This window comes from Engraulis encrasicolus, chromosome 1 (genome assembly GCF_034702125.1).
Source record: "Engraulis encrasicolus isolate BLACKSEA-1 chromosome 1, IST_EnEncr_1.0, whole genome shotgun sequence".
Classification (NCBI taxonomy): Eukaryota; Metazoa; Chordata; class Actinopteri; order Clupeiformes; family Engraulidae; genus Engraulis; species Engraulis encrasicolus.
In genome coordinates, this window is record NC_085857.1 from 704510 (window position 1) to 731874 (window position 27365).

General features: G+C 41.7%; 7 protein-coding genes and 1 pseudogene across 7 annotated transcripts; 4 read left to right on the forward strand and 4 right to left on the reverse strand.

Moving 5' to 3' along the window:
• Positions 1 to 2099: 2099 nt before the first annotated feature.
• On the reverse strand, positions 2100 to 3524 carry LOC134445418 (GTPase IMAP family member 7-like). The gene is made up of 2 exons (XM_063194504.1): positions 3494 to 3524; positions 2100 to 3262 (listed from the first exon to the last, which is right to left on the reverse strand). Exons 1-2 carry the CDS (start codon positions 3522 to 3524, stop codon positions 2544 to 2546), a joined length of 750 nt encoding a protein of 249 aa, XP_063050574.1. The 3' UTR covers positions 2100 to 2543.
• Positions 3525 to 6803: 3279 nt separating this feature from the next.
• Positions 6804 to 7588, forward strand: LOC134445429 (GTPase IMAP family member 8-like). Its single transcript, XM_063194513.1, has 2 exons — positions 6804 to 6843; positions 6966 to 7588. The coding sequence occupies exons 1-2, from the start codon at positions 6804 to 6806 to the stop codon at positions 7586 to 7588; spliced, it is 663 nt and encodes a 220-aa protein (XP_063050583.1).
• A 2964-nt stretch (positions 7589 to 10552) lies between these two features.
• LOC134446230 (histone H4) lies at positions 10553 to 10924 on the forward strand. Its single transcript, XM_063195557.1, has one exon. The coding sequence runs from the start codon at positions 10566 to 10568 to the stop codon at positions 10875 to 10877; it is 312 nt and encodes a 103-aa protein (XP_063051627.1). The 5' UTR covers positions 10553 to 10565; the 3' UTR covers positions 10878 to 10924.
• A 1459-nt stretch (positions 10925 to 12383) lies between these two features.
• On the forward strand, positions 12384 to 12799 carry LOC134446162 (histone H2B 1/2-like). The gene has a single exon (XM_063195468.1). It carries the CDS (start codon positions 12394 to 12396, stop codon positions 12766 to 12768), a length of 375 nt encoding a protein of 124 aa, XP_063051538.1. The 5' UTR covers positions 12384 to 12393; the 3' UTR covers positions 12769 to 12799.
• Positions 12800 to 13598: 799 nt separating this feature from the next.
• Positions 13599 to 14073, reverse strand: LOC134446121 (histone H3). The gene has a single exon (XM_063195410.1). It carries the CDS (start codon positions 14026 to 14028, stop codon positions 13618 to 13620), a length of 411 nt encoding a protein of 136 aa, XP_063051480.1. The 5' UTR covers positions 14029 to 14073; the 3' UTR covers positions 13599 to 13617.
• Positions 14074 to 15011: 938 nt separating this feature from the next.
• Positions 15012 to 15427, reverse strand: LOC134446153 (histone H2A-like). The gene has a single exon (XM_063195456.1). It carries the CDS (start codon positions 15412 to 15414, stop codon positions 15037 to 15039), a length of 378 nt encoding a protein of 125 aa, XP_063051526.1. The 5' UTR covers positions 15415 to 15427; the 3' UTR covers positions 15012 to 15036.
• Positions 15428 to 16225: 798 nt separating this feature from the next.
• Positions 16226 to 17017, reverse strand: LOC134446252 (histone H1-like). The gene has a single exon (XM_063195595.1). The coding sequence runs from the start codon at positions 16978 to 16980 to the stop codon at positions 16366 to 16368; it is 615 nt and encodes a 204-aa protein (XP_063051665.1). The 5' UTR covers positions 16981 to 17017; the 3' UTR covers positions 16226 to 16365.
• Positions 17018 to 20116: 3099 nt separating this feature from the next.
• Positions 20117 to 20426, forward strand: LOC134446245 (histone H4-like; annotated as a pseudogene).
• The last annotated feature ends 6939 nt before the right edge of the window (positions 20427 to 27365 follow it).

Here is a 27365-nt window from a genome sequence, read left to right on the forward strand (position 1 = left end):
ATGTAACGGATACCTTCTGCTGACTGTAATGGTATAAAAACGTGATTTTTAAATTGTTTCAAGTGAATGGATGACAGCCGAGGCTTTCATGAATTCACTGGAAAATAAATAAATAAAAAGAGTCATGTTGTTTTACAGTTACAGTCAGCAGAAGGTATCTGTTACACCGAATGACAATTTCAGTTTGCCACGTCTTTGACCCACACGCACGCACCACACAGCTTCGGCACGCCTTTTCAATTCTATCCACTTCCTCTCAACTGTATGCTGCTCGGTTTTTGCTACCCACCACCTCCCCTGCTCCACCTTGTCGTGTATGATGTGACATGTTCTCGTCACGTCGCTTGGCTCTGTTCATGGGGGGTTATCTCTCGCCCTGTCCTGCTGGGGTGAGAATTCCCTAAACTGCTGCTGCCCCCTGACTCAATGCTTTTCCATGCTGCTCATGGAAATAGGGGGATTCCTCCGAACAGAGCTACACCGCCAAATGTAATTCATAATTTCAATAAAAGAAATTTCATTTATATTCTTCTCTTGTGTTTCTTGACTGTAATGGTTCTGACAGAACTACTTGTATTATATTATTCCCTATAACCCCTTGAATCATAGCAGGAATCATTGCTATTGCCACAAACACACAACGCGTGTGACCTTTCTATACAGTGTTCTTGTATGACATAAAATCTTTGAGGAAACAAAATGGGTGTCAGTCACACTAGCAAGGAGGAAACTGCCAGCGTGTCTTTTGGTAAGTGTTTTTTTCCTGTCATTGTTTGATATCCTCAGTCCGAAGGAAAGGAAATGTAAAAATAATGGGCATAAGTATACAGAACGCAAGGACTGTTTCCTACAGACACAATCTCATACACACCACAACAACAATCCTTAAAACCAAAACGTCAAGACCGAGATTAAACAAATTTGCTTCAGATGGTGTTAAGCATGTGTGGTGTTTTAACAAGTGAATTTTACCAAAAAAAAGTGCATCATCTGGCTAGTCAAGCACGGTAGTGGGACTGACATCGTTTGGGGTTTTAGCAAAAGGGGAGAACAGTAGACAATTCTTAGTAAATTAATTTTAGTAACTTAATTAGTAACTAATTAACTTTTTAGTAACTTTTAGTAACTTCCTTTTAGTAGCCTAAAGTAGTCGTTTTAGTAGCCTTAGTAACTTAATTAGTAACTTTTTAATTTTATTGGACTGTGCTACCCTAACAGCTTATGGACCTAGATGACTAGACTCTATAGGCCAGCTTGTGTTTTGTGTGTCTTTAATGTGCGTTTACATCACATTCTTGAAGGATGCATTTACTTGTGGATTGTGGAGAAGTGTCATGCAAGACAAATTTCTGTACAAACATCTTATCTTATCTTAGTTCTGGAGGCTACCGCACGGAACTCCCATACTGCCTTTAGTTCTACACAACTACACAAGTTAGTTCTACACAATTACTGCACTGCAAGACTTGTATTTTAATAGGTACATGAATTTGTATATGTGTATGCTACTAGACACCTGAATTTCCTTTGGGATTAACACATTTTATTGTACGCTGTACTAAAAATTGGAAAACTGAATGTGGACTCATAACGGTGTTGAGAATTTCAATGTATTTTCTATTTCATTGACATATTAAATATTCATACAGCGCTCCCTCTTTGCTTCACTCAAAATATCAGAGTTTACATGAATTAAATATTGATTTTAAAAAGGTGTCCTAGACATGTTAACTGCAGCTTCATGAGAATCACACTGGTTGTAACAATAGCCTTGAAATTCAAAATGAGACAGACAACTTAATATGAGAACAGACTGTTTATTATGAGATCTGTTTTTTTATTACAAGATTTTTACAAGACATTGCGTTTTTCTTTCATGGCGATGGAAATGGCTGATAAACACAAGAGCCATCATAACTTAAAGGTGCACTGTGTAATATTTTTAGTATTTCATTTCATGCTCATTCACAAATGTTACCTTTCCAACAAATACTTCATCATCAAATTCTAAAAAATTGCAGTTTTCATACATGAAAAGGGGGATCTTATCCATGGTCCGCCATTTTGAAGCATTTTTAGCTGCAAAACTTACAGCACTTTGTTTATACTAGTAAATATTTATTTATTAATTAGTAAATATTCGTGAAATGGTCAAATTTGGCAATAGGCTGCACTGTTCCAATGAGCAGCATAGTTGCAGTACCCATTCTGGCCACAATGAGCAGCATAGTTGCAGTACCCATTCTGGCCACAATGAGCAGCATAGTTGCAGTACCCATTCTGGACACATTCTACACAGTGCACCTTTAAAGGAACAGTACACCCTTTTTTGATTTTCACATATTTGCAGTAGGCTATTCCCAAGCATTATTCGAGAATGTACATATCATTTCTTTCTCAGTGGGTTACTATCAGAATTATTAGCATAACAATCACTGGAAGTAAATGGGAGCATTATCATCAAGCCACAATTGATCACGTGACGTGATTAAATAGCTGTTTTGCACTGTTGAATTTTACATTGGATTGTCCCTTTAATAGGCCTATTCCTCACTGAGAACGCTCTGGAATCTTCTGACCTTCTGAGAGAGGATACCAGTGTAGGACAAATGCTGATTCAATGCGGGTGAATTCCATTCAAGGTTCTTCTCCTTCATAACTCTGGCTGTCTCTTTATACATCTCCTCAGAAAAGTGCTCTCCACCATTTGCTGCTACCATCTCATCTATTTTCTTGACTAACTCTATTACCTGAGTTCTGTCATAGCTCTTGTTGTTAAAAACATGAAACCTATGCCCACAGCTTCTAATCACCTCTTGTAGCTTTTTATGACCTGTGCGCACAAACTCATTGATTGGTTTGCCGTCCAGATCATCTCCACGCGTGAAGAGGACCATCATGTAGCTTTTTGCGCTCTCTCCAAATATCTCCTGGAGGGCCCTGACTGCATTCTGTTCCTCTTTGGTGAAGCGGCTCACTGACATGACCATCAGGAAGGCATGAGGACCTGGTGTGGAGACCTTGATACATTTCAGAATCTCCTCTTTAATTCTCTCTGTCTGATCCTCATCCGTGTCTAATATACCGGGAGTATCAACTACCAGTATTTCCCGCTCCCCTTCAATTGATGCTGGTTTACAATCATGTGTAACAGAATTGGCACTTGTCTCTGACTTAAATTCCTTTCTCCCCAGGATGGTGTTCCCTGCAGCACTCTTCCCCACTCCAGTTTTCCCAATCAGGACGATCCTCAGGGGTGGACCTAGAAACATTTAACATTCTTTATTGATAATGGGTCATCGCTGGCTTAATGACATTACTCCAAGCATGGATATAAGGCTTTAATAACACAAAACAACACACAAATGTGATCTTGTGAACTGAACCAAAATGTTTCTTGCAACCAAGGAACTTGTATTGTCACTTTATGTTTATAAATCATTCACTTTTACCTGTTCTCGATCATTTGGACAGTGAAAAATTAGCTACATACCTTCTGGCATTGATGAGGAGTTGCCCCCCATTACTGGATTGATCTCTAGTGTTACTGAACTGCTTGCTTAATCTGAGAGAGAGAGAGAGAGAGAGAGAGAGAGATAGAGAGAGAGAGAGAGAGAGAGAGAGAGAGAGAGAGAGAGAGATCCAGTTATCCTTGGGGTCTATTTGACCCCATTCAAAGTTTAAAGTCTGAAAAATACATTAAGTACATAATTATTGTTGGTGTGTGGGCTGTGTGTGGGGTGATAGGATTTATCTAAAGGGCGTTTTTCTGTCCCCAACAGAGCAACAGTAAATATCTAAGGCATAAACTGGTGCAAAAGTTTTTGCTTCAACTCATTTTGTGGACATTAAAGTGGCTGGGGTCAAAATGACCCCAAGAATCACTGATGTAACCTAAATCGGAGGATAACAGGAGGGTTAAGTAATGTATCCTCGAAGCAGAATTTTCTCCTCATAGAGAACTTGAGTCTTTAAGTTACAACGATTTTTTTGACAATGTTTTCCTATTGTATTTAAAAGGTGTTTTAAAAGTATTTTCCCAAAATGAATGTGCCCACCAGATTCAGAAGGACCCACCACTGTGTAACAAAAAAGGAAGACAGGGGTTATGAATGACACTAAAGTAATTTGGAAACAGGACCTACAAACTACTCCGCATTCATTAAATTGATAAAGAAAAAAATGTCCTCCGTAGCCTACTATACAGGCAAGGTATAGATCCCCCTTTTCATGTATGAAAAGTGCAATTTTCCCAGTCATAATGAATACTTAGAATCTGATGGTGGTGGTACGTATTCATGAAAAAGATAACATTAGTGAATGGGTAGCATGTATTCTGGAAATAAACAACTAAAAAGTTTACACAGTGCAAATCACATTCTTACAAAGACACACATGTGGGCAGGTTAGGCACCAACTCATGCAGATCACTTTGAATAGGCCTATAGGCTGCTTTTTGTTTGGTTACATTTCAGATGGTATGTATTAGTTTTAGATTGACATTGGATTCCCTTGCACATCAAGAAGATGTAATGGTCCGTTATTTTACAATTTGTTCTTTAAACGGGCTGTGTATTGAAACAATATTTTAACAATATTTAAATATTTGCACTTACCAAAACATGTACAAAATAAAAACCTCAAGGTATCTCTTTCAGGTAGATGGTCGCGTGCTTCAGACTCTTTGTGCCTGGCTCCCAGCAGCTTTATATGATCATGCTGTGGTTATTGTGACACACCCATGTGTTTGTGTGACTATAGAGACACTCTGTAGCGATTTGCGACTCTCATTCTCCACTGCCCTTGGTGAGGAAGACAGTAACAGTAAGTGCTGATTTCTTACAGCTTTCAGCAATGTCATGTTTTACGTAGGGAAATGGAAACCCCTGAAATATCTAAACTGGGGGGTTTCTGTAGGCTATGAGAATTAAACAGATGTACACAGTAAATGTTGCAGTGTTAATTCAACACTTAAAGAGTTCATTTAAGTCCAAATGATGTCAAATCAACTCTTTAAGTGTTAAATGAGCACTGCAGACTTTACTGTGTACTGTTTTCATAGAGACTAAGGGGCAGACATTACATTGCAAACAATTAATGAACTTTCCCTTTATTGCTTTTAGGGCATTGTTTTTCATTCACCAATTGTTCTACAGCTGTTTAGCTCATTTTGAAATCTATTTTAAAAGTGTCCTCAGATAGTTTGTGCAGGTAACGGAGCACAAAGTGTATGTTAAGAAAACTGGCCATCTCACATACATATAAACACAGTATATATACAGGGCTATAAATTAACACCAGCCAACAGGCAAAATGCTGGTGAAAATTCAGCTTGGCTGGTAGAAAAGGAAACTTACTTTGACTGATATTTAGTGTATGTGTGGACTTAGCAGCTACTGATCAAATGATGAAAAACGTTAATTTATAGCCCTGTACATATATATATATATACATATATGATATATGTTCACTGACTGCCGGGCACAAATAGCAGCAGCGATGCTAGACATTGCAGGACATTTGACTGTGGTGAATAACACTATATCTATTTACTTCACAAAGATAACAATACATCTGAACCGCAAATAGTATCTCAGTGCCCATTTCACTGTAGCCTGTTTTTTTTTTTCAGGCAAATTCATATTATTTTGAAATGGTAACATTCTGTTCTATATCACTACAGGCCTATCACTAACAACATCATTTATTTTTCTCTCTCAGTAATGTCACAGCTGGAAAGGATCATAGTGCTGTTGGGTAGCGACTTGGTGGATGCAGGAGGGAGAGCAAGCATACAAAAGCACAGTCCTTCTTATTGTCACAGTGTCAACATCGAAGGCATCACAGTCATCTGCACTCCGGACGCTACACAGTTCAGCTATAGCGACAAACATGTATTAGACCTTATGGCCTTCATTCACCTTGTACCAGACACCTCCCATTTTTATCTGATGTTTGAGAAGGTGGGAAATTGGGCGAATGTTTTTGGAAATTCTGTTTGCAAAAATATCCAAACACTTCGCAAAGAAACAAGGCAATTAGTAGAAAATCCACTGCCTTCTGATGACAAGACATGGCAATTACTTGGACAACCGTACACGTCTCAACAGCTAGTGAAAGAAATACTTTCAAAAAGGTAATTAACGTTGATTAAAAGTTGACTCAATTTGATGTTGCCATTTTCAGAAACTATTTTAATTTCGTCAACAAAAGCGATAACCAAAACTAATATATTTTCCAGGAAGGATTCACTCCCGGGGCCTTCAGAAATATCAGTGGATAAGTACAGGGGTATGTTGTGCATTTTATTCATCATTTGCTGAGATTTTGACCATATTTGCGTCAGACATTGGATCTTTTACAGTCCCAGGGGTAATCCAAGTCAAAAGGGAAATCAAGTCAAATTATTTTATTGGTGCCAGTGGTTGAACTAGTTTTGCAGACATCTAACTCTCTTCGCTAAAACCTTATTGCTTAATGTGTTTTTTTAACAAACATGATGACAATACAAAAGTGCAATCTCCTCAGAATTAATCAATTATCTACATATTGTTTGTAATTTATTTGTATTTCTTCCCTGTGATAGGCCTACCTGTTTTCCAATACGCTGTTTGATTCGGCTTTTACATCCAAATGCCCTTTCATTGACCAAGTAACTGCTTTTGCTAAGCAGCATTTGCACATAATCGTAGCTTAATTTTGTAACGACTGTTCAACTTTTGTAGTCTGTGTTATTTTTAAATGACCATTATGATCAGTTGACTTGAGAGATTTGGATCTTTTGATCTTGAGGCGAATACTTGATGGATACACACGAGGTGCCTTCCTCAGCTACCTTAGCAGGTAGCTGTAGCCTTAAGCCAGGAGCAGATGTCGTCAGGTGGTGTCCAACCATCACGGGGTGTTTCGGCCCTGAACCACAACACCCTAACAATACATTTTTGTGTAAATGTTTCTCACTGTAGGAAACCAGGGGCTGAGTCTGGTTCTGCTGGGGTCGAAGGGTTCTGGGAAGAGTGCCAGCGGGAACACCATCCTGGGACAGGATACGTTCCGATCAATGCTCAACTCCAATGCTACCACCATACGGTGCGAAGAGCAATTACAGAACATCTACGGGACAGAAGTGAAAGTCATAGACACTCCAGATTTCTTTGATGAAGATCTGCAGGACAAAGATCATGCGTTAGACTGCAGTCGTCTGTGTGATGGGTTGTGTGTTTACCTATTAGTCATCCAGATTGGTCGCTTCACTGAGGGAGAGAGAGACATCTTAGAGAGGCTGGAGAAAGCACTGCCAATTATCAGGGACAAAACCATCATCCTCTTCACGTATGGGGATGATTTGGGATCCCAGAACATTGATGAGTATATCAGAAAGACCAACAAGAACCTCCAGGAGCTTGTTAGACAGTGTGGGAACAGGTATCAGGTGTTTAACAACAGGGATAAGAAAGAAAAAAAGCAGCAGGCAGACGAGCTCATGAGAAAGATAGCTGAACTGGTGAACACACCTGACAGTGTGCAGGTATTTCCAGATTTGAATGCAGAGAAAAAATCAGGGATATGGTCTTCATTCGGGTTCTAGATAACAGCAAATTGTTTACCGAACAAACATTTCCAAACATTTCCAATCATATTTATGTTTAAGTTGTTACCTGCATAGCCTACCCATGCACATAAGCAGATTAATTCTCTCTAAATATAATCATGTATGTGTGGCGTCAGCTTAATTTTTGCCTTTAGTTCATTGGCTGCAATCATCTAATATTAACCTTTTCTATAGTTTGGAACTACCACTACTGTGTGAAATGATTAGGCCTAATATTTGAGCACCAGATAATGATACTCAGATCAAAACCCTGTTATTAAACATGTCAGTAAAAACATGTCGCAAATCTTAGTTGTGTCAAGAAGTTGTGTCAAGAGGAAAACCATTGTCATATTAGTCATTTGTTATTTGATTGGTTTTATGTAAGTGCTAAGTGCTTACGTACATGCATGTATGCTGTTTGATGGAGAGATGTCCTGAAGGAGAATTGCCTAGAACATTTGCTGATCTGTGTAAAAACAACGAATATAAGTTTTCGTTGTTTTGTTTGTTTGCTTCTTTTCTCATTGATATGTTTATGGCAGTACATTTTGGTTTAGGCTACATGCTTTAATTGTGAAACAGCGGCACTGCCGTGGCCAACCGGCCCGGGTCGTTTGCTGACCCCTCCCCGTCTCTCTGCCCATTCGCTTCCTGACCACCTCCCAAACTGTCTTGTCAAATAAAGTCATAAAAGACCCAAAAAAAACTTATTTAAGAAAGAAAAAAAATGTTAAAGAGCACTGTCTATCAGATGTAGGCCTAATGTACTGTATGTGCCCTTTTGTTCAAAAATAAACACCATTTGGACATGGATAGCCTACTTTTTTTTATGTCATTTCTGCTCAAGAGTTGGACCAGAACAAACTAAAAAGCAAATATATATGCTGCAAGGGTCTGTATTTAATGCACACATTTATGTTGCTCCTAAAAGTTTTTGGATAAAATGGTGAAAAGTACGAGATTATTGTAGGAAAGTATTTCAATACTTATGAAATATATTTAAAGTGTACTTAAAATAAATATATTTAAATTAAAATCTACTTGTAGTATACTTAAAATACATTTAGAGTTGGTACACTTAAAATGTACTTAAGCGATTTTTGTGAATATATTTGAAATGTACTTAAAGTAAAGTATGCTTTTAGTACATTAAGTGCACTTGTACAAAGTTTGATTTTAGTACAAACAAATCAACTAAAAATTAGTTAGATTAGGCACAGGGTTTTGGTAGACTCACCTTCGATTTAGGCTATTGATAGCTCATCTCGACAAAAATGTCTTGTCATTGCAATCTATGCATAGGGTTTTTGCAACTATATTTTTCTTATCATTACAATGAGTAATCTAATTATTCCAAGGAGTATTATTATTATGACATGATAAGATTAGATAATCCTTTATTGTCTCTTCAAGAGAACTTTTGTTTGGACATGAGAGTGTGATGTACACCAAAACAGCACAGCAGACAGACAAATGACAAATGTACACTGAACAAGGAAATACTGTATGTAACATATGCGGACAGCTTCTGTCAATATAGTTCTGCCCATACATTACTACCAATCAGCAAACATTCGTCCATAATAGTAGGCCTAAAGCAAACCAAATATATTGCAGCCACCCCTGTCAGAGGGGTAAAAAAGGAAGAATAAGCAAATATTAATGTGTGCATGCATGTAGTGTGTAGAATACGACTGGTCTACAGTTTAACGGTTGTGACAATGTATAGGCCTACTCGTGTGTTACATTGTTGCTATTATGGTGCATTCCCCAGGGTTGGGAGATGGGATGTTTCTGACCTCCTACTTGCTGAAATGCATTGGAACGCCTGTTGAAGTGGAATCTTCAAGTCGCGAACTGGGGCAAAAGCGAAGCAAACCGACTTCGCCCCATTGACTATCGTGATGTCATCACAGCAATGGCAGCGCACAGTAGGCTATTACATTATTACATTATTACATTACATTGCATTTGGCAGACGCTTTATAACCAAAGCGACTTTCAAAAGAGGACATAATCAAGCCAACATCACAAGCAAATACAAAGTGCACAGGAGATATACAGAACAACAAGAGCAGTTGCAAAGAGGGGTTAGTTGTTTTTTTGTTTTTGTTTTTGTTTTTTTTATATAAAGAGTAAATAACGAGTACACACACACACAAACACACACTCACAAACTAAACTAAACTAAACTAAACTAAACTAAACTAAACATCATGTCAGGAGTCTGCCCTGGGGCAAGGCCAGTTCAAGCATTGGTCTAGTAGATTCTCTCGAAAGAGGAATGTCTTTAGTTGTTTCTTGAAAGCTGCAAGAGATGTGCTCAGTCTTGCTGCCTCTGGGAGACTGTTCCACCACTTGGGTACCACAACGGAGAACAATCTTGACTGGGAGTACCTAGAGCGACTGGATGGCAGAGCCAGACGGCTTGTGCTGGATGAGCGCAGTTCTCTTCCAGTAACATAAGGCACTATTAGGAATAGTTTATGTTGCACATCATCATTCTATTGACAAATAAAGTTGATTCAACGGTTGCAAAACAGCCTATTAACTTTTCTAAGGTGTAGTTATATTGACATTGCGTATTTCAAAGATGAAATGCGGCTAAATGAAAATAACGCATGATGTTGTTTACATTGCTGACATCTTTGAGAAGTGGATATGTAGTTTTTGTCCCTCCATGTTTGTAGTTTGCTTGACTTGCTGGTTGGAACGCTTTCAAGTGGGAGGTAGCAGCTTTCTTGTTGCCTACTAGGAAGCTCCTACCTCTGGGGAATGCACCATTAGAAGAGCGCTGCGCATGTCACCAAGATGGATAGCTTACATGCTCCCGCCATAACTGTTTCGAACTCACAAAGGGAGGGGCGCTTGGCCCGAGTAAACATGGTTTCAAGCAGGTCCTCCTGTCTGGTAAAAATGAGCGGGGCTCACCATGAGAAGGTACTTGTCTTTGTGATTACAGAGAGACAACATGAGCGGACGCGGCAAAGGAGGAAAAGGTCTTGGAAAGGGTGGCGCTAAGCGTCATCGCAAAGTCCTTCGCGATAACATCCAGGGAATCACCAAGCCTGCAATCAGGCGCCTGGCTCGCCGTGGTGGTGTGAAGCGTATCTCTGGCCTCATCTACGAGGAGACCCGTGGTGTGCTCAAGGTGTTCCTTGAGAACGTGATCCGTGATGCCGTCACCTACACCGAGCATGCCAAGAGGAAGACTGTCACAGCCATGGACGTCGTCTATGCTCTGAAACGTCAGGGCCGTACTCTGTACGGTTTCGGAGGTTAAATATCGACTCACCCGACAAAAACAAAAGGCTCTTTTAAGAGCCACCCACTTATCTAAAAAAGCTAATATATCCATTGTGTCCACATACAAATGAAGGGAACATCTTTATGAAACAATGAAGTTGTTTGTTTTATGCAGAATGTGGAATAAACAATTATTTAAGCCTTTCACTGCAAAGTCGACTACACAAGCTGCCGCAGAACTTAATCTAAGTCAATTTAAATCCTTATTATACAGTGTGAAGCTTTGAAATTCACACGACTTGCAGTAAAACAATTACATCAATTTGTAATTCGGAGGCAGTTGAACTTGTTATTTCAATTTAGACCATGCTTATTACCGTGCGTGGTAGAATCATTTTATTATATCTATCATGACTTACTGATTCAGCTTTATTTAGTGTGTAGGACTTTCCCTGCAGGTTTCCTATAAGCTGGTCGTGACAAAAGCCACTTTCCACAATGTGGTCCATTGTTTAAATGTATATTTCAAAATCGTGAAAACGGTCAAGAATGCCCCTCACAATAATTTCTCCCTGGGATCCATACATTAGCCTATACTCTACTCTAAATCAGAATGAATAATGTAGGCAACTACATATGTTAGGCAGGTACAATAATGTCTGCTATTTACCTTAATACGAAACTTGAGTCTGCTTACTCGCAACATAGGGTACACGTACTCATAGTAACTTTTCAGGTGATTTAATGGTGCATTCCCCAGAGGTAGGAGCTTCCTAGTAGGCAACAAGGAGGCAGCTACCTCCCACTTGAAAGCGTTCCAACCAGCAAGTCAAACAAACTACAAACATGGAGGGACAAAAACTACATATCCACTTCTCAAAGATGTCAGCAATGTAAACAACATCATGCATTATTTTCATTTAGCCGCATTTCATCTTTGAAAGACGCAATGTTAATATAACTACACCTTAGAAAAGTTAACAGGCTGTTTTGCAAACGTTAAGCTGTCTGAATCAACTTTATTTGTCCATAGAAAGGTGATGTGCAACATAAACTATTCCTAACACTGTGCGCTGCCATTGCTGTGATGACATCACGATAGTCAATGGGGCGAAGTCGGTTTGCTTGGCTTTTGCCCCAGCTCGCGACTTGAACATTCCGCTTCAACAGGCGTTCCAATGCATTTCAGCAAGTAGGAGGTCAGAAACATCCCATCTCCCAGCCCTGGGGAATGCACCATTAGTTTATCTGACTAGAATAAGCTGATTGTATTACTTTGTTGAACGTAATTTGTTTCGTTAAAAGTGCGGGAAATGGCCAGTGTGCAACGAGGGCAAAACTAACGTTTGTGGGTAGTGTTCTTTGGGGCAGACGGAACGTCCCCCTATTTCAAAAGTGACCAATCATCGCCTCTGAAAATGGAGAGAAATGGCTCATTGGATTGTCCTTGAGCTCTGCTTGTGCCGTTTTGAAGTGAGGTATTTGCATACTGGTGGGTATAAGAGCAGCAGAGCAACTAGGCCAAATACCACAGTCCCTGACAACTGCTAACCATGCCTGATCCTGCTAAGCCTGCCCCCAAGAAGGGCTCAAAGAAAGCCGTGAGCAAGACCGCCGGAAAGGGTGGCAAGAAGCGCAAGAGGACCAGGAAGGAGAGCTATGCCATCTACGTGTACAAGGTCCTGAAGCAGGTCCACCCCGATACTGGGATCTCTTCTAAGGCCATGAGCATCATGAACTCCTTCGTCAACGACATCTTCGAGCGCATCGCTGGTGAGGCTTCCCGCCTGGCACACTACAACAAGCGCCACACCATCTCCTCCAGGGAGATCCAGACCGCAGTGCGTCTGTTGCTGCCCGGTGAGCTCGCCAAGCACGCCGTGTCTGAGGGAACCAAGGCCGTCACCAAGTACACCAGCTCCAAGTAAAGAGTTATCCCCCTTTTCCTAAACCAAAGGCTCTTTTAAGAGCCACCCAAAATCACATCGAAAAGCTATTCCATTTTCTTGTGAATATTGAACAGAATCATCCGTGTAGTAGGCCTATGATCAAATCAAGTCTTCCACACAGACGCGCTCAACCAAAGCCGCCAGTCCACAGGCCGAATGTAGACTACTCAATAATTTGCCAGGCCTAGGATGACGCGCAGTAAGATATTGCGGTCTTTCGCTATTGGGCCTCGCATGTGTCAACATAGCGCCTGGTTGAACTTGTAGACCAATTCAAGTACGTATGTACAAGATGACCAAAATTACTGTGAGAAATCTGCTCAAATTAACAAGTTTAAGTTAAGCAGCCCGGACACCTAACTTTTTTTGCACGTCTGCTCTACGTTTTGCAGTCTGCTGTATTGGATCATGCTGATGCGTGTCATGTGAAGTTGCGAGAGTGTAGTTGGCCTTCAGTCACATTTAAGATTGGGTAATATATTCTGAAAAGTACGACGAGGATAGCCTGATAAACCAGACTAAATGGCTACGACAAGGATGTATTGGCGAAAAATAAAAACCCACTGTTCTGCCAGCATGCGCTCTCGCTGTAGACCCACAGGTTGTGTAGCCCGTTACTTCACAGGCTGATAGTCATGGCTTCATAATATTAAGTGAATGATTGCTACTATATTGCACTATATGCAAGCGCTTTGTTTTGTTGGCTTGTGTTGTATTTGTGCCGTGCTGTACTGTACTGGACACTGCGACTGGCTGGGTAGAAACAATGCTTTCATAGGAACGTGTGGGTGGCTCTTAAAAGAGCCGTTGGGGTTTAGAGAGAAAGGCTTAAGCACGCTCTCCGCGGATACGACGAGCCAGCTGGATGTCCTTGGGCATGATGGTCACTCTCTTGGCGTGGATGGCGCACAGGTTGGTGTCCTCGAACAGACCAACCAGGTAAGCCTCGCTAGCCTCCTGCAGAGCCATGACAGCAGAGCTCTGGAAGCGCAGGTCAGTTTTGAAATCCTGAGCGATTTCTCTGACCAGACGCTGGAAGGGCAGCTTGCGGATCAGCAGCTCAGTGGATTTCTGGTAGCGACGGATCTCTCTCAGAGCCACAGTTCCTGGCCTGTAACGGTGAGGCTTCTTCACGCCACCGGTAGCCGGTGCGCTTTTACGCGCTGCCTTGGTGGCGAGCTGCTTCCTCGGGGCCTTGCCACCGGTGGACTTGCGGGCAGTCTGCTTGGTTCTTGCCATTGTAGAGCTTCGTTGGAAGGGACGAATGTGAAGATGAGTGCGAAGCGCGTGCTATTTATGGCTACACCCGAGACTTGCCTCCAATGACGTTTCCTCGAATGTTCCCTCTGATTGGATTACATCCTAATGGCGCCTAAAATTCAAACCGTAGAGTACCGCCCCACCACCAGTACAATTTATTCATCGGTGTTAAAATAGTTTAAAATGTACTTTTCATGTCTCAACCAGCCTACACGTCTAACAATGCGTACATCCAGGTAAACAACAAATGTCTGTTTATGCAACGCGCTCTTTAAACCATATATTTCACATTTCATGTTTTCAGCTTCATTTGGAGTGGCGCGCAAACAGCCATCACCATCATCGGTTTTGTTTTGAAACAATATGAAGGCTATATTATGCTATATATATATATCATACTATATATATCGTGGATACATGCAACGAGCTGTGTTGCGTCTATACATGGGCTCTGAATGTTTGTAAACATGAAGTTATGAGGAGAGGCAAGACACTTAAAGCCAACCCCGTGCGCAATGTTTTTGACCGACAGCGGTTTGCAACGATCAGAGGTTGAGTTGTGGGCAGATTGTTTCGCGTAATCAGGTTATAAACAAACTTTGGAACCCATGTATTGTAAGAAAAGTACTCGGGTAGTCAATGCGCCTTTGTATTTATTAATCGTAACCAATGTCATTTAGTCTTCACACAACACACATTATTTAGACGGTACTTACACCAGAACTCCCTGTAAGATTTTTTTGTTCGTTTTTACATCAATAGAATCTTCCTGGTTATCGTAATGGGGAAATATAGATTTCGTTGCGTGTAGACTATATTGAAATTGTTAATGATAAGCGTAAAAATACAGCATGTTTAGCAAACATTATGGACAAGGTAATCCCTTGTGATTTTATACCCAATTTCATAACAACTTGGAAAATACTTTTTTAGGGATGTGGGTGGCTCTTAAAAGAGCCTTTGTGGTATGGGAAGTTATGGAGACATTTACTTTGACTTTTCAGTCTTCTTGGGCAGGAGCACAGCCTGAATGTTGGGCAGCACACCACCCTGAGCGATGGTAACGCCACCGAGCAGTTTGTTCAACTCCTCGTCGTTACGCACGGCCAACTGCAGATGACGGGGAATGATACGACTCTTCTTGTTGTCACGAGCAGCGTTACCAGCCAACTCCAGGATTTCAGCGGTCAAATACTCCATCACTGCAGCCATGTAGACGGGTGCACCAGCTCCCACGCGCTGAGCATAGTTGCCTTTACGCAGCAGTCTGTGCACACGACCAACGGGGAACTGCAGTCCAGCCCTGGATGAACGAGTCTTGGCCTTCGCCCTGGTCTTGCCTCCGGTTTTGCCTCTTCCGCTCATGTTTGATGCTTTGATTACGAGAAATCGAGTGCCTGAAGGTTCACCTCACGCCTCTATATGTCCACGGCTGGGGAGGCAACCTAGAGCCTGAGTGGCTGAAGCTGTAAGCTTTGGAGCCAATCACTGGTTATTATTCACCGTGACTTTGTTGGGCAAACAGTTGGCGCTCTTTTCCGTTATCCCCACAATCACATATTTATTTTGTAAAACAATATACTTAACGCCATGGAATGAAAGTAAAAGCTTGTATGCACGACGAAGGAATTTCATACAACCTATCATGCGCTTTGTTAAATGCTCTGTTTTCGTTGTATTCATTAAAGTAGAAGTACTCGTACAGATGTAATTACAACGTTATAACATGTCAACAATCTTTGTAATGCCATACTACTAGTGTTGTAATTACACATCTAAGTCAATCTATATTGTATACAACTGTTGCAACTTGTTTCGTATTCAAGTAGAAAAACAGCTGTAGTCAAACGTCCATGGCGCGTCTTTCCAAAGATTCCAACAAAGACAGACAGAAGCTATATGATACGGCAAAATAAACTTGAACCTTTATAATTAACATGGTATGTGCTTGAACCTATATGATAATTACCATGTTATGTGCTTGTTAGGAGGTGTACGCTCACATGCATGCTAATAACTAACCGGTCACTGTGCGTCAGGCTGGGTTCAGTCATGTAATAGCTAGCTGGCTTATCGTTATGGCAGCTGCGGCAGGGACTTGAGAGTAGGGCTTCTGTGATTTTGCAAACAATGAATGGCTTGTTGGGGGGGAAATGGCGCAAATCATGCTTGGCAACCGACCGCTCGTTCATGATTCATGCCAAACTTAGAGACAGTACTTGGGTGCGTGTATTTCATTGGAACATGTGCAATTAATGAGGAAATTGGGTGGCTCTGAAAAGAGCCTTTTGTTTGTGACAGCAGCCATAAATGAATTTACTTCTTCTTGGGGGCTGCCTTCTTAGGTGCTGCCTTCTTGGGCTTTGCTGCTTTGGGCTTAGCTACCTTGGGCTTGGCTGCCTTTGCCTTCTTGGGGCTCTTTGCTGCCTTCTTGGGAGCCGCGGGCTTCTTTGCCTTCTTGGGGCTCTTGGTAGCCTTCTTGGGGGTGGCGGGCTTCTTAGCCTTCTTCGGGCTTTTGGTAGCCTTCTTGGCAGCGGCGGCTGGCTTTTTGGCTGCTGCCTTCTTGGGCTTCTTGGCAGCTGGCTTTTTGGCCGCTGGCTTCTTAACTGCCTTCTTCTTGGGCTCTGCTGCCTTCTTGGCTAACTTGAAGGATCCGGACGCACCGACTCCTTTCGTGTGAACAAGTGTGCCTTTGGTGACCAGTGCTCTGACTGCCACTTTGACACGAGCCTTGTTCTTCTCCACATCGTATCCGCCAGCTGCGAGAGCCTTCTTCAGAGCGGCAAGGGACACTCCCTTCTTCTCCTTGGAGGCAGCGATTGCTTTCACAATCAACTCGCCGACACTTGGGCCAGTCTTCTTGGGCCTGGGTGCCTTCTTCTTGGGTGCCTTTGCCGGTGCGGCAGCGGGGGCTGGAGCAGTCTCTGCCATTCTTGTCGCGTTAATCTTTCAGTGTTTCCACAGAATGAATAACTGAATGAGCCAGTGGGCAGGTCTTAAACTCAACATGAGAGCCGTAGAGATTCAACCAAGCGAGCTCTCCGACTCATTGTCTCTACAAGCAGATCGTTTGTGTTTTCTGCTCTCGTGTATGTTAAAATATGTGAATAATGAAACCACGTTTGGATGCACAAACAAGTTCTCTGATGAATTAAATAACCCAACGTTCACAGAAACATGAACAAAGAGGTTTTATGTCCGTGTTTGGTGTTTAAACTTCACTGCAACTTCACTAGTAGTGGCGGAGTTATGGAGTCTTGGGTGTACTTTGTCATGAAAACACGCTATTTTAAGGATTTTACAGATATCAAACGTTGCCTTCGAAGCCCAAGTGATCAAATTCATAATTTCGTCTGTCCAATGAAAAAGTAATAACTTGCGTTCGCCTTCGGTATTGCTGTACAAATAGCATGTTTTGGACTGCGTAAAGCACAGTCACTTGCGCAGCCAACTGGCCATACGCTAGTTATGAGCCTAAGGACAAAATATCAAGCAGAGATGTGCCACTAAAGTAACCATTCAGACTTTGGCCATGTTTAAACTTGGTGAACAAATGTGGGTTTGATTCTTTAATGTGTGTGTTGATGTTTCACATTTTGTTGCCTTCTCTGCTTTATGGTCTATAATCATCATGCACAAAAGAATGGATAGCAAAGCAAGGCAAAGCCCATACATGTTGTACACACAATTGTCTCGGCCTATCCATTTCACCTTACAAGCAGGACAAGGGCTACAATTCACTATGCTATATATTATATTTATACTATGTTGTGTATAGATGCTCAATGTGGACCAGGAGATGCTGGTCTACAAGAAGTACCACTTGTTATGTCACTGCTCAATATCTGCCTAATAATGAAGAAGTGATCTCCCAGATGTGCAAAAGAGCACATTAAAGGATTGTCATGCTTAACTCAAAGATGACCTATTGTGTTTCAAACACGTCATATCCATTGGCCTGTTTCTCCTTCAAAGCCTGAAGTTGAAATATTTACAGCTGCCTTTAATATTCAACTCGGAACCCTTTACCAAATTAATAGCTGCATTTTAACATTAGTATACTGAGCATCCATACCACATATTTAAAAAGAAAAGAAGGGGTTCTACCTTATCTCTATGGGGCTTCAAATTAGCCCATGCAACACCCATATATCAGGATAGAGTGGAACTGTACAGGGTCAATTGTTGCAACGTTGAATTCAGATGTCACATTGCACTTTCTGGAGTCTAATCATATAAGCCTATAACCAAAAGTCAAAGTGAATAATCGGTCCGTCCGTTTTTTGTTTTGTTTTTTTAAGCTGTGCCTCACCATGTCATGTGGTTTGGCTGAATGCCCCTGAAAAACACATTTCTATGTGAATGAGAGAGTAGAGTAACTTTATTGATCCCTGGGGGGAAATTCATGTGTCAAGTAGCTCACATAAATACACATACATGCCCACATGGACATTTCAAGACACATCTTATACAGGTAATAGTCAGGGAGGGGGAAAATAGAGACTACAGAAAAAAATGAATAGGCAAATGTGCAAAAAAAACATATTCTGTGAGTTGGGGTAGGCCTATAATGTGCAAAAACATACTCTGTTAGTTGAGGTAAGGTAGCACAATTAAGAAATGTGTATGCTCTTAAAGACTTAAGACTTTAATATTTTATTAAAGGTAGGTATTCTTGAACTTCTACATATGAGATATGCTGTTGAAATCAATGTTATAGATTAATTATGTCTTTACTTCAATGTGATGCCACACTGCAGGACTTTTTTTCCCTCAATGGTCAGGAAGACACATTGGAAAAGAACAAAAAATGTCAACCTTTGAATATTATAATTTCAAACATTTTGTGCAAAATGTTTTTACGAGAGCGTTTCACCATTATTTGTCAACCACCTAAGCACGTTTTCAGGTAATGTCACTTTGAGTAATGTCAAATTGTCATAATAAAGACGGCCCAAGTAATGTCACCTTATACTGTTATGACACTGTTATGACACGGTCATGCCATGACACAGACATCATGCTTGTGTCCAACACTTTATGTTGTACTTGGTACAAAACCCAACATATTCCAGGATGTAATCAGAAGTGCAAATAGCAAAAGTGCAATATTCTGTAGCTTTTAAACAGCATTTTCAGATGAAATGCAGTTAGATTATTTGAGCAGGCCTTGGTAGCTCATCTCGACAGGATGTCTTGTCAATATAATGTGTGCATAGGGTTTGCAACTATAGCCTATTTTTGTTATTATTCTAATGAGTAATCCAATTATTCCAAGAAGCATTATTAGCCTAGGCGTAGTAGTTGTCTAGTAGCCTAGTAGTCTAAGTGTGCTAATAATGTAGCCTAACGGTAGGCCTATGTATAATGTGTAAAATGCGACTGGTCTCTAGAGTTTAAAGGTTCTGATCTTTTACTTGCTGAAATGCATTGGAACGCCTGTTGAAGCGGAATGTTCAAGTCGAGCTGGGGCAAAAGCGAAGCAACCCGACTTCGTCCCATTGACAATCGTGATGCCATCACAGCAAAGGCAGCGCACAGTGTTGTGAATCGTTTATGTTGCACATTACTCAGCAATCACCATTCTATGCACAAATAGAGTTCATTTGGACAGGGTAACAGTTGCACCCATGAACCTTTCTAAGGTGTAGTTATTGCAATTGCCTCTTTCAAAGATGAAATGAATAAAAACGCATGGTGTTATTTAGGCCCTACAGCTCATTTTACATGTTACATTGCTGACATCTTTGAGAAGTGGATATGTATTTTTGTCCCTCCATGTTTGTGGGCTAGCTTGCTGGTTGGAACGCTTTCAAGTGGGAGATAGCTGCCTTCTGGTTGCCTACTAGGAAGCTCCTACCTCTGGGGAATGCACCATTATTGCCTATTGGCAAGGTCCGACCTCTGGGGAATGCACCATATGCTCCCGCCATAACTGTTTCGAACTCACAAAGGGAGGGGCGCTTGGCCTCAGCAAGCCGGGTTTCAAGCAGGTCCTCATGTCTGGTAAAAATACGCGGGGCTCATTAACAGTGGTTACTCGTCATTGTGATTACAGAGAGCTAACATGAGCGGACGCGGAAAAGGAGGAAAAGGTCTTGGAAAAGGTGGCGCAAAGCGTCATCGCAAAGTCCTTCGATAACATCCAGGGTATCACCAAGCCTGCAATCAGGCGCCTGGCTCGCCGTGGTGGTGTGAAGCGTATCTCTGGCCTCATCTACGAGGAGACCCGTGGTGTGCTGAAGGTGTTCCTTGAGAACGTGATCCGTGATGCCGTTACCTACACCGAGCATGCCAAGAGAAAGACCGTCACAGCCATGGACGTCGTCTATGCGCTGAAACACCAGGGCCGTACTCTGTACGGTTTCGGAGGTTAAATATCGACTTTCCCAACAAAACCCAAAGGCTCTTTTAAGAGCCACCCACATATCTATAAAAGCCAAGTGCCCATTGTGTAGTCCAAACGAAGGCATCATCTGATATTTTTCCTGACAATTCTGTTGGCTTTCTGCGCTGTAAAATACCCTAAATAAATGGAGAAAAAACAGTTGCCTAAGTATCCCAAGTTAATTTAAATCTGTAGCCTAGGTTGTGCACTTTGAATTGCAGCTGAGCTTTTTGTTCACACAACTTGCAATAGGCTAAAGATTTAAATGTTCATTATTTAAATAATGATTTAATAAACTTAATATTTAAAATATTTTTTGTTATCATTTAAATTCAAATTCAAAACCACAATATAGCCTATAAGCAAGATTTCAATGACAATAATGGTAAGCTTAAGCGTCGTCTGACTCGAGATGTGAAATTTGGAGTAATCAACATGAAAATGGCATCAATAAATCTGTTCCAGAATCCACCACATCCCCCCCCCCCCTGTTTCTGCTTCCTGCCACCAGATGGTGACATTGTTCAGTTCCATCTTCAAAACACAAAGATCACTCGTGTCTCCATTGACATTTTCACCAAACACATTTCTACCTCGACTTGGGCCCAATCTCAATTCACCCCTTGGCCCTACCCCTTACCCCTCCCTTCCATTTTGTGTAGGGGTAGTGGTATCCCAATAGTCGTTAAGGCAGAGGGGTGGGGTAAGGGGGAGGGCTTTGTAGCCCTAAAAAAGGAGGGGTTCGGACAGGCAGACTCCGTTTGGAGGGGTAAGGGGTAGAGGTAGGGGTAGGGGTAGAAAAATACAAATGGGATTGGCCCTTAGACTGCCCATAGTGCCTGGCCCTGCACATAGTTTCGCTTCTCAATTAACTTGACCAGGCAGCTGGGTAAGCAGTTAGGTCGTCAGACTTGTAGCCCAAAGGTTGCTGGTTCGACTCCCGACCCGCCAGGTTGCTGGGGGGAGTAATTAACCAGTGCTCTCCCCCATCCTCCTCCATGACAGAGATACCCTGAACATGGTACCGTCCCACCGCACTGCTCCCCATGGGGTGCCATTAAGGGCTGCCCCCTTGAGGCATAAATGCAGTTTCGTTGTGTGCAGTGTGCACTTGTGTGCTGTGGAGTGCTCTATTTTGGACAACTACAAGCACCCACTCTACCCAGTCTCCTGTTCAGCTACAGACTGCGCGCCATCTCCTGCGAGACAGACAGGCTACAGAAGTCCTTTGTACAAACCCCAACTCCGATGAAGTTGGGACGTTTGGTAAACAGTGAATAAAATCAAAATGCTATCATTTTCAAAACATTCAATCTATTCATTAGATGGAGAATAGTGAAAAGACAACATATTAAGTGTTAAAACCGAGAAAAAATATTGTTTTGGGGGACATATGTACTCATTTCTAATTTGATAAATCCAACACGTCTCAAAAGAGTTGGGACGGGGATCAGTGAAATTTAGTAAACATCCAAATAAGATAAAACAACAAAGAAGAACATTTCAAAATGAATTGTACTGACGGACAATATAGGTGTCCAGGTATAAGATCATCACAGAGAGGCTGAGTCACTCAGAATTAAAGATGCAAAGGGAATAATTACCATAGTTATTACATACATTTTTGAATTCCCTTTGATTTACCACGATTGAGTGTATATAAGACATATTTTTGTTAATAAAATCATTGTATAGGTTCATGACATCATGAAATATATATTGGCTGTAGTCTCACTCTAATTCCTGGAGTGCTAGAGCTATTGAAAATTGACCATATTAAGAAATGTATGCCTGTGGCGTTAAGTTCTGCTAGGAAGACGAGACAGTAACTCACACTCATCACTGCCCTTAATTATTCAATCATAGCTCCCGGTTGGGGAATCCCGCCACGTCACTCGCTTATCCTCAGCTTTCAGCCAATAGAATGTCTACTCCTTGGTTTTAAAAGTTTTGTCTGTTTCCGCTCTTTGCTACTCAGCGTAAGCAGACGCCGACGCCCCACCTCCATCCCCTTCAACCTCCATTTCCTGGACCCAGTCTCCTTCAACCTCTGTCTCCTCGGACCCCATCTCCTTCAACCTCCATCTCCTTGGACCCCGTCTCCTTCAACCCAGTCTCCCCGGACCGCATCTCCTGCAACCTTCGTCTCCTTGGATCCCATCTCTTTCAACCTACATCTCCCGATGTCCTGTTTCCCTGGTCCGCTTCAGCCTCCTTCAGCCTTATCCCTATGAGCCATCGTCACCAGTTGGTCCCTGTCCTGTAATGGGGGTAGGCTTCGCCCCTGCCTCATCATCGGCAGGATATGAGCCCCCCGTTTTACAAATTATACTCTGCAGGTCGGGGACCTGCGCCAAAGAGAAATGTTACCTCCCTGTGTATCAATAAATACATTTCATTTCATTTTTGTCTATTGAGTCTTCTATGGTAGAAATGTAAGCTGTGACGTGAAGTCCTGGTAGGAAGACGAGACAGTACCTCACTTTCATCTTATTTGTCAATCGAGTCTTCTATGGTAGAATGCTTAATGCATGAAAATGACACAGGGGTTTAACATTCTCCTAAGCACCTGAGCTCACTTGAAATAGACCCAGAAGACATGGGAAACTGTCCTTTGCTTACAGAAGTCAGCAGAAGTTGTAGAAGTCCATTCTTTTTGACAATAATAGAGCATTGCACATCCTGTGCTACAGTGAAAATGGACCATCCAACTTGTGTTAGTGCTAGCTTCAAAAGTCAGCCTCCATGATGGCATGCGGATGCAGTAGTGCATTGGTTAAGATGTTCTCACTCATCTGTAGAGTTAAATACAGTGCTGAATGGTATAAATGGGTTTTAAACAGCATGAAAAGCCACTCATGCATTATATTTTGAAGGGAGATCTTCGATTACTGCCACATAGTAAGGTCAAATTGCATTCTCTACTATGTTTTAACAGTTTGGCTCCATCATAAGGACCAGCATGTGATAAAATGGTGGGTTTTTGGTCAAGACCTGTCACACTGTAAGCACTACAGAAAGGAAAACATTGCAAAACATGACAAGGAATACACCCACCATTTAAGATGGTGAAATCATGTCCAAGATAGGAATTAACACTGTTTTTTATATAAAATCATCTCATCGGTTAATGTATTTAACTGTTAAGTGTTGTCTTTTGTTTTGTTTTTAGTCTTCCTCGACATTTGCTGCCATTTATTGTCCCCGTCCCAACTCTTTTGAGACGTGTTGGATTTCTCACATTAGAAATGAGTACATATGTCCCCCAAAACAATATTTTTTCTCGGTTTTAACACTTAATATGTTGTCTTTTCACTATTCTCCATCTAATGAATAGATTGAGTGTTTTGAAAATGATAGCATTTTGATTTTATTCACTGTTTACCAAACGTCCCAACTTCATCGGAGTTGGGGTTAGTATCCAGGGCCATCCAGCTATTCAACATTGCACAGAAGGACACACAGAAAGAGATCGTCATAGGTGACTGGACTGCATAAACAAATAGGGGGTGTGTGTGTGTGTGTGTGTGTGTGTGTGTGTGTGTGTGTGTGTGTGTGTGTGTGTGTGTGTGTGTGTGTGTGTGTGTGTGTGTGTGTGTGTGTGTGTGTGTGTGTGTGTGTGTGTGTGTGTAGTGACACATCGGGCGACTTGTGCTACCCCATATCTTTTTCCAGGGAATACTATGGACATTGTACTGGGCAGAGAGACTTCCGACACTTCTGGACACTTTTGTCTTGGCTTCTATGTGCCACTCAGCTAAGGCACATGTGACACTGTGGACAGACTGTGTGTGTGTGTGTGTGTGTGTGTGTGTGTGTGTGTGTGTGTGTGTGTGTGTGTGTGTGTGTGTGTGTGTGTGTGTGTGTGTGTGTGTGTGTGTGTGTGGACTGATGGTGCATTCCCCAGGGTTGGGAGATGGGATGTTTCTGACCTCCTACTTGCTGAAATGCATTGGAGCGCCTGTTGAAGTGGAATGTTCAAGTCGCGAACTGGGGCAAAAGCGAAGCAAACCGACTTCGCTCCATTGACTATCGTGATGTCATCACAGCCATGGCAGCGCACAGTGTTGGGAATAGTTTATGTTGCACATCACCATTCTATGGACAAAGTAAAAAAAAGTTTTCTTTGCATAATGTTTCATATGTTCACTTATTTCTTCTATTTGCTTCTCCGCAGACATTTTGACGTCCAGAGCATCCTGCCATTCTGTATGCACGTAAGATCCTGACAAGAAATTGTACAACTTATGCAAGAGTTAAAAAACAACCTGCCTTAGTCAGTGATTTTACACTATTCACAATCACAAGATATAAGCGGTGAGCCTTACAATGTACATAATATGCACATTTTGCCACATCCTGAATTTGTGTGCAAACGCAGGAGTGCTTTCCAGTCATAACAGCATTTCTGCCATAGCCATGACCGACTAGGTTGTTATGATACTCCAGCCCATGCCTTTCAAAGCATTTTATGATCAAACTACTTAGTCCTGTGTCATCCACAATAACACTGCTATCTGCTCCTATCTTATATGTTGTTGATTATGTTTGATGTGTCATTCATGCACATAGATCGAATAAAAGTATCAATCGAATAATAAGTATTGTAAATGATACTGATTCATAATGTTTTATTTAAGTTTGAAAAGGAATAGGCCTACTGAATTATTCATTTGTGTATTTGGATAGTAGCGTAGAAGTCGATGGTCTTTACTGTCAGCATACTGTAGAAAAGTATGTTTGAAAAATGAGCAACATGTAGGTATGATGTATTAGAGTATGCAATACACTCAACAAAATCTGCAAGGCTGGTAGCCTATTAACAATGAGGCTATGATGGGTAATTTAATTCATTAAGACTATGATGTTTTCTTGCCACTTGCTGGATAATGTGTATTGCCTTGTCGCCAATTGATGTTTATCTAAGCCGCGTCATCACTGGATATCAGATGGTGGTGACCCTGTTGGCCCCTGAAGGTTACATTTGGCCCCATGGTGGCCCCTGTTCCTAAAAAAAGCTAGAACCACCACTGGCGGGCGGACTAGGGAAAAAACGGTCGGTTGCATCTTGTTTTTTCGTCGACCCGCGCATCACTGATACAAATCACTTCACTCTCTTGCTCCTCAGTACCTCTCTGAACTCCTCCAACCCCACTCCCAGTCCAGGGGTCCGTTTCTCGATTCTTGTCTTTGCTAACCGTCTTAAGTCGGTCTTGAGTTGGTCGTAAGTTGCTCTTGAGTTGGTCTTAAGTTGATCTTAAGTTGGTCTTCAGTTGGTCTTTAGACGCAAGACCAACTTAAGAACAACTTAAGAACAACTTAAGAACAACTTAAGACCAACTCAAGACCTTGGTTACAACGTTGGTCTTAAGAACGAACAAAATGGCTAAAGTCGTTAGCAAAGGCACTGTCGAGAAACGACCCCCTGGTCACTAAGGTCTTCTGAGATGGACAATCTCATCATCCCCCGAGCCAGACTTTATACTGTTGGTGACAGAGCCTTCTGTGTTGCTGCCCCCACGCTCTGGAACAGTCTACCTCCCAACATATGCCAGGCCCCCACACTGGCTACGTTCAAGAAGCACCTTAAATCCCATCTATTCACAGAGGCATATGGACTTTAACTTCACTGTCCCTTCCCCTGCCCCTTCACCCCCCCCCCCCCGCCTATATAAAAGGCGCTAGACCTATATAAAATGTATTATTATTTCTATTTTTATTATTATTATTATTATTATTATTATTATTATTATTATTATTATTATTATCCATTGTTTGCTCTATTTCCGCGGCCTGAGTTAAAATCTGTGTGTGCACATGAGTGAGCTTGAATGTTTATTGTATTGCCATTTTGCACATGCTTTTATTCTTCCCCTTCGTAACCCAGTCTTGTAAAAATAATTTTAAAGTGTGTTATTATTGGGATCCTTGTCTCTAGCTTACGTACAACTTACCTGTGTTGCCTTAATTGTATTGGTACATCTAGAAACGGTTAATTCCTGCGGTCTATCCCCCCGTAAGTGGCGTAGTCGTGCTCTTGGTAATTAATTAGGCTATCTTAATTAAACATCTAATGTCCACTCGGTTACATCTGTTGAGCGATTGGATGCCATGTATACAGACAGCTACCAGCGAGGACAGCACCGACCAGACATTTATGCCACAAACATTGTCATGGCTCCTTTGATGCTGTTTGAGCAGTATCAGCGCTGGGGGAAGACTGTGAATTGGAGTGGATCCAACGGCAAAGCAACATTGCCGGAGAACTTGAGAAAAAATGTCCATCACCTGACTGCTCAGCAGTTTCCTGACCTGTCTGTGGAGCAGTGGTCCAAAATTCGCTGCAGAATTAATGAGAGACTGAGATGCCCTCGAAAGATTGACCCTGAACCGCAACGTTATGGATTTCAGTGACTTAAAAAAGTAAATTGGACTTTACATTTGAATGTTTTGGGTTCCTGTAACTTTTTTTATTGACTGTATTGTTGGGATCTTCAATTAGAAAATGCACAAATGAGATCACTGTTCTATTGTCTTCCTTTGATGACGCCGTCCCATGCTTTAACTACAAGAAACTCACAATGCATAGAATCAGATGGATAGAATCATGGTAATGCCTTAGTGAAATATTACATCAGATGCAACCAAAGTAAATTACTGCCTACTGTTTTAATGCGTTTCTGTTTCAGTTGCGGTACATTTTGGCAGTGATGACGATGCGGATTTGAAGAATAGTCAGTTTTTACTTCGCGATTCCGAAGTGTGTGTGTGTGTGTGTGTGTGTGTGTGTGTGTGTGTGTGTGTGTGTGTGTGTGTGTGTGTGTGTGTGTGTGTGTGTGTGTGTGTGTGTGTGTGTGTGTGTGTGTGTTCAAAAGTCTCTCTGTGCCAAGTGTTTATGTGTCACATCTTTAAAATCAACACCTTCTCA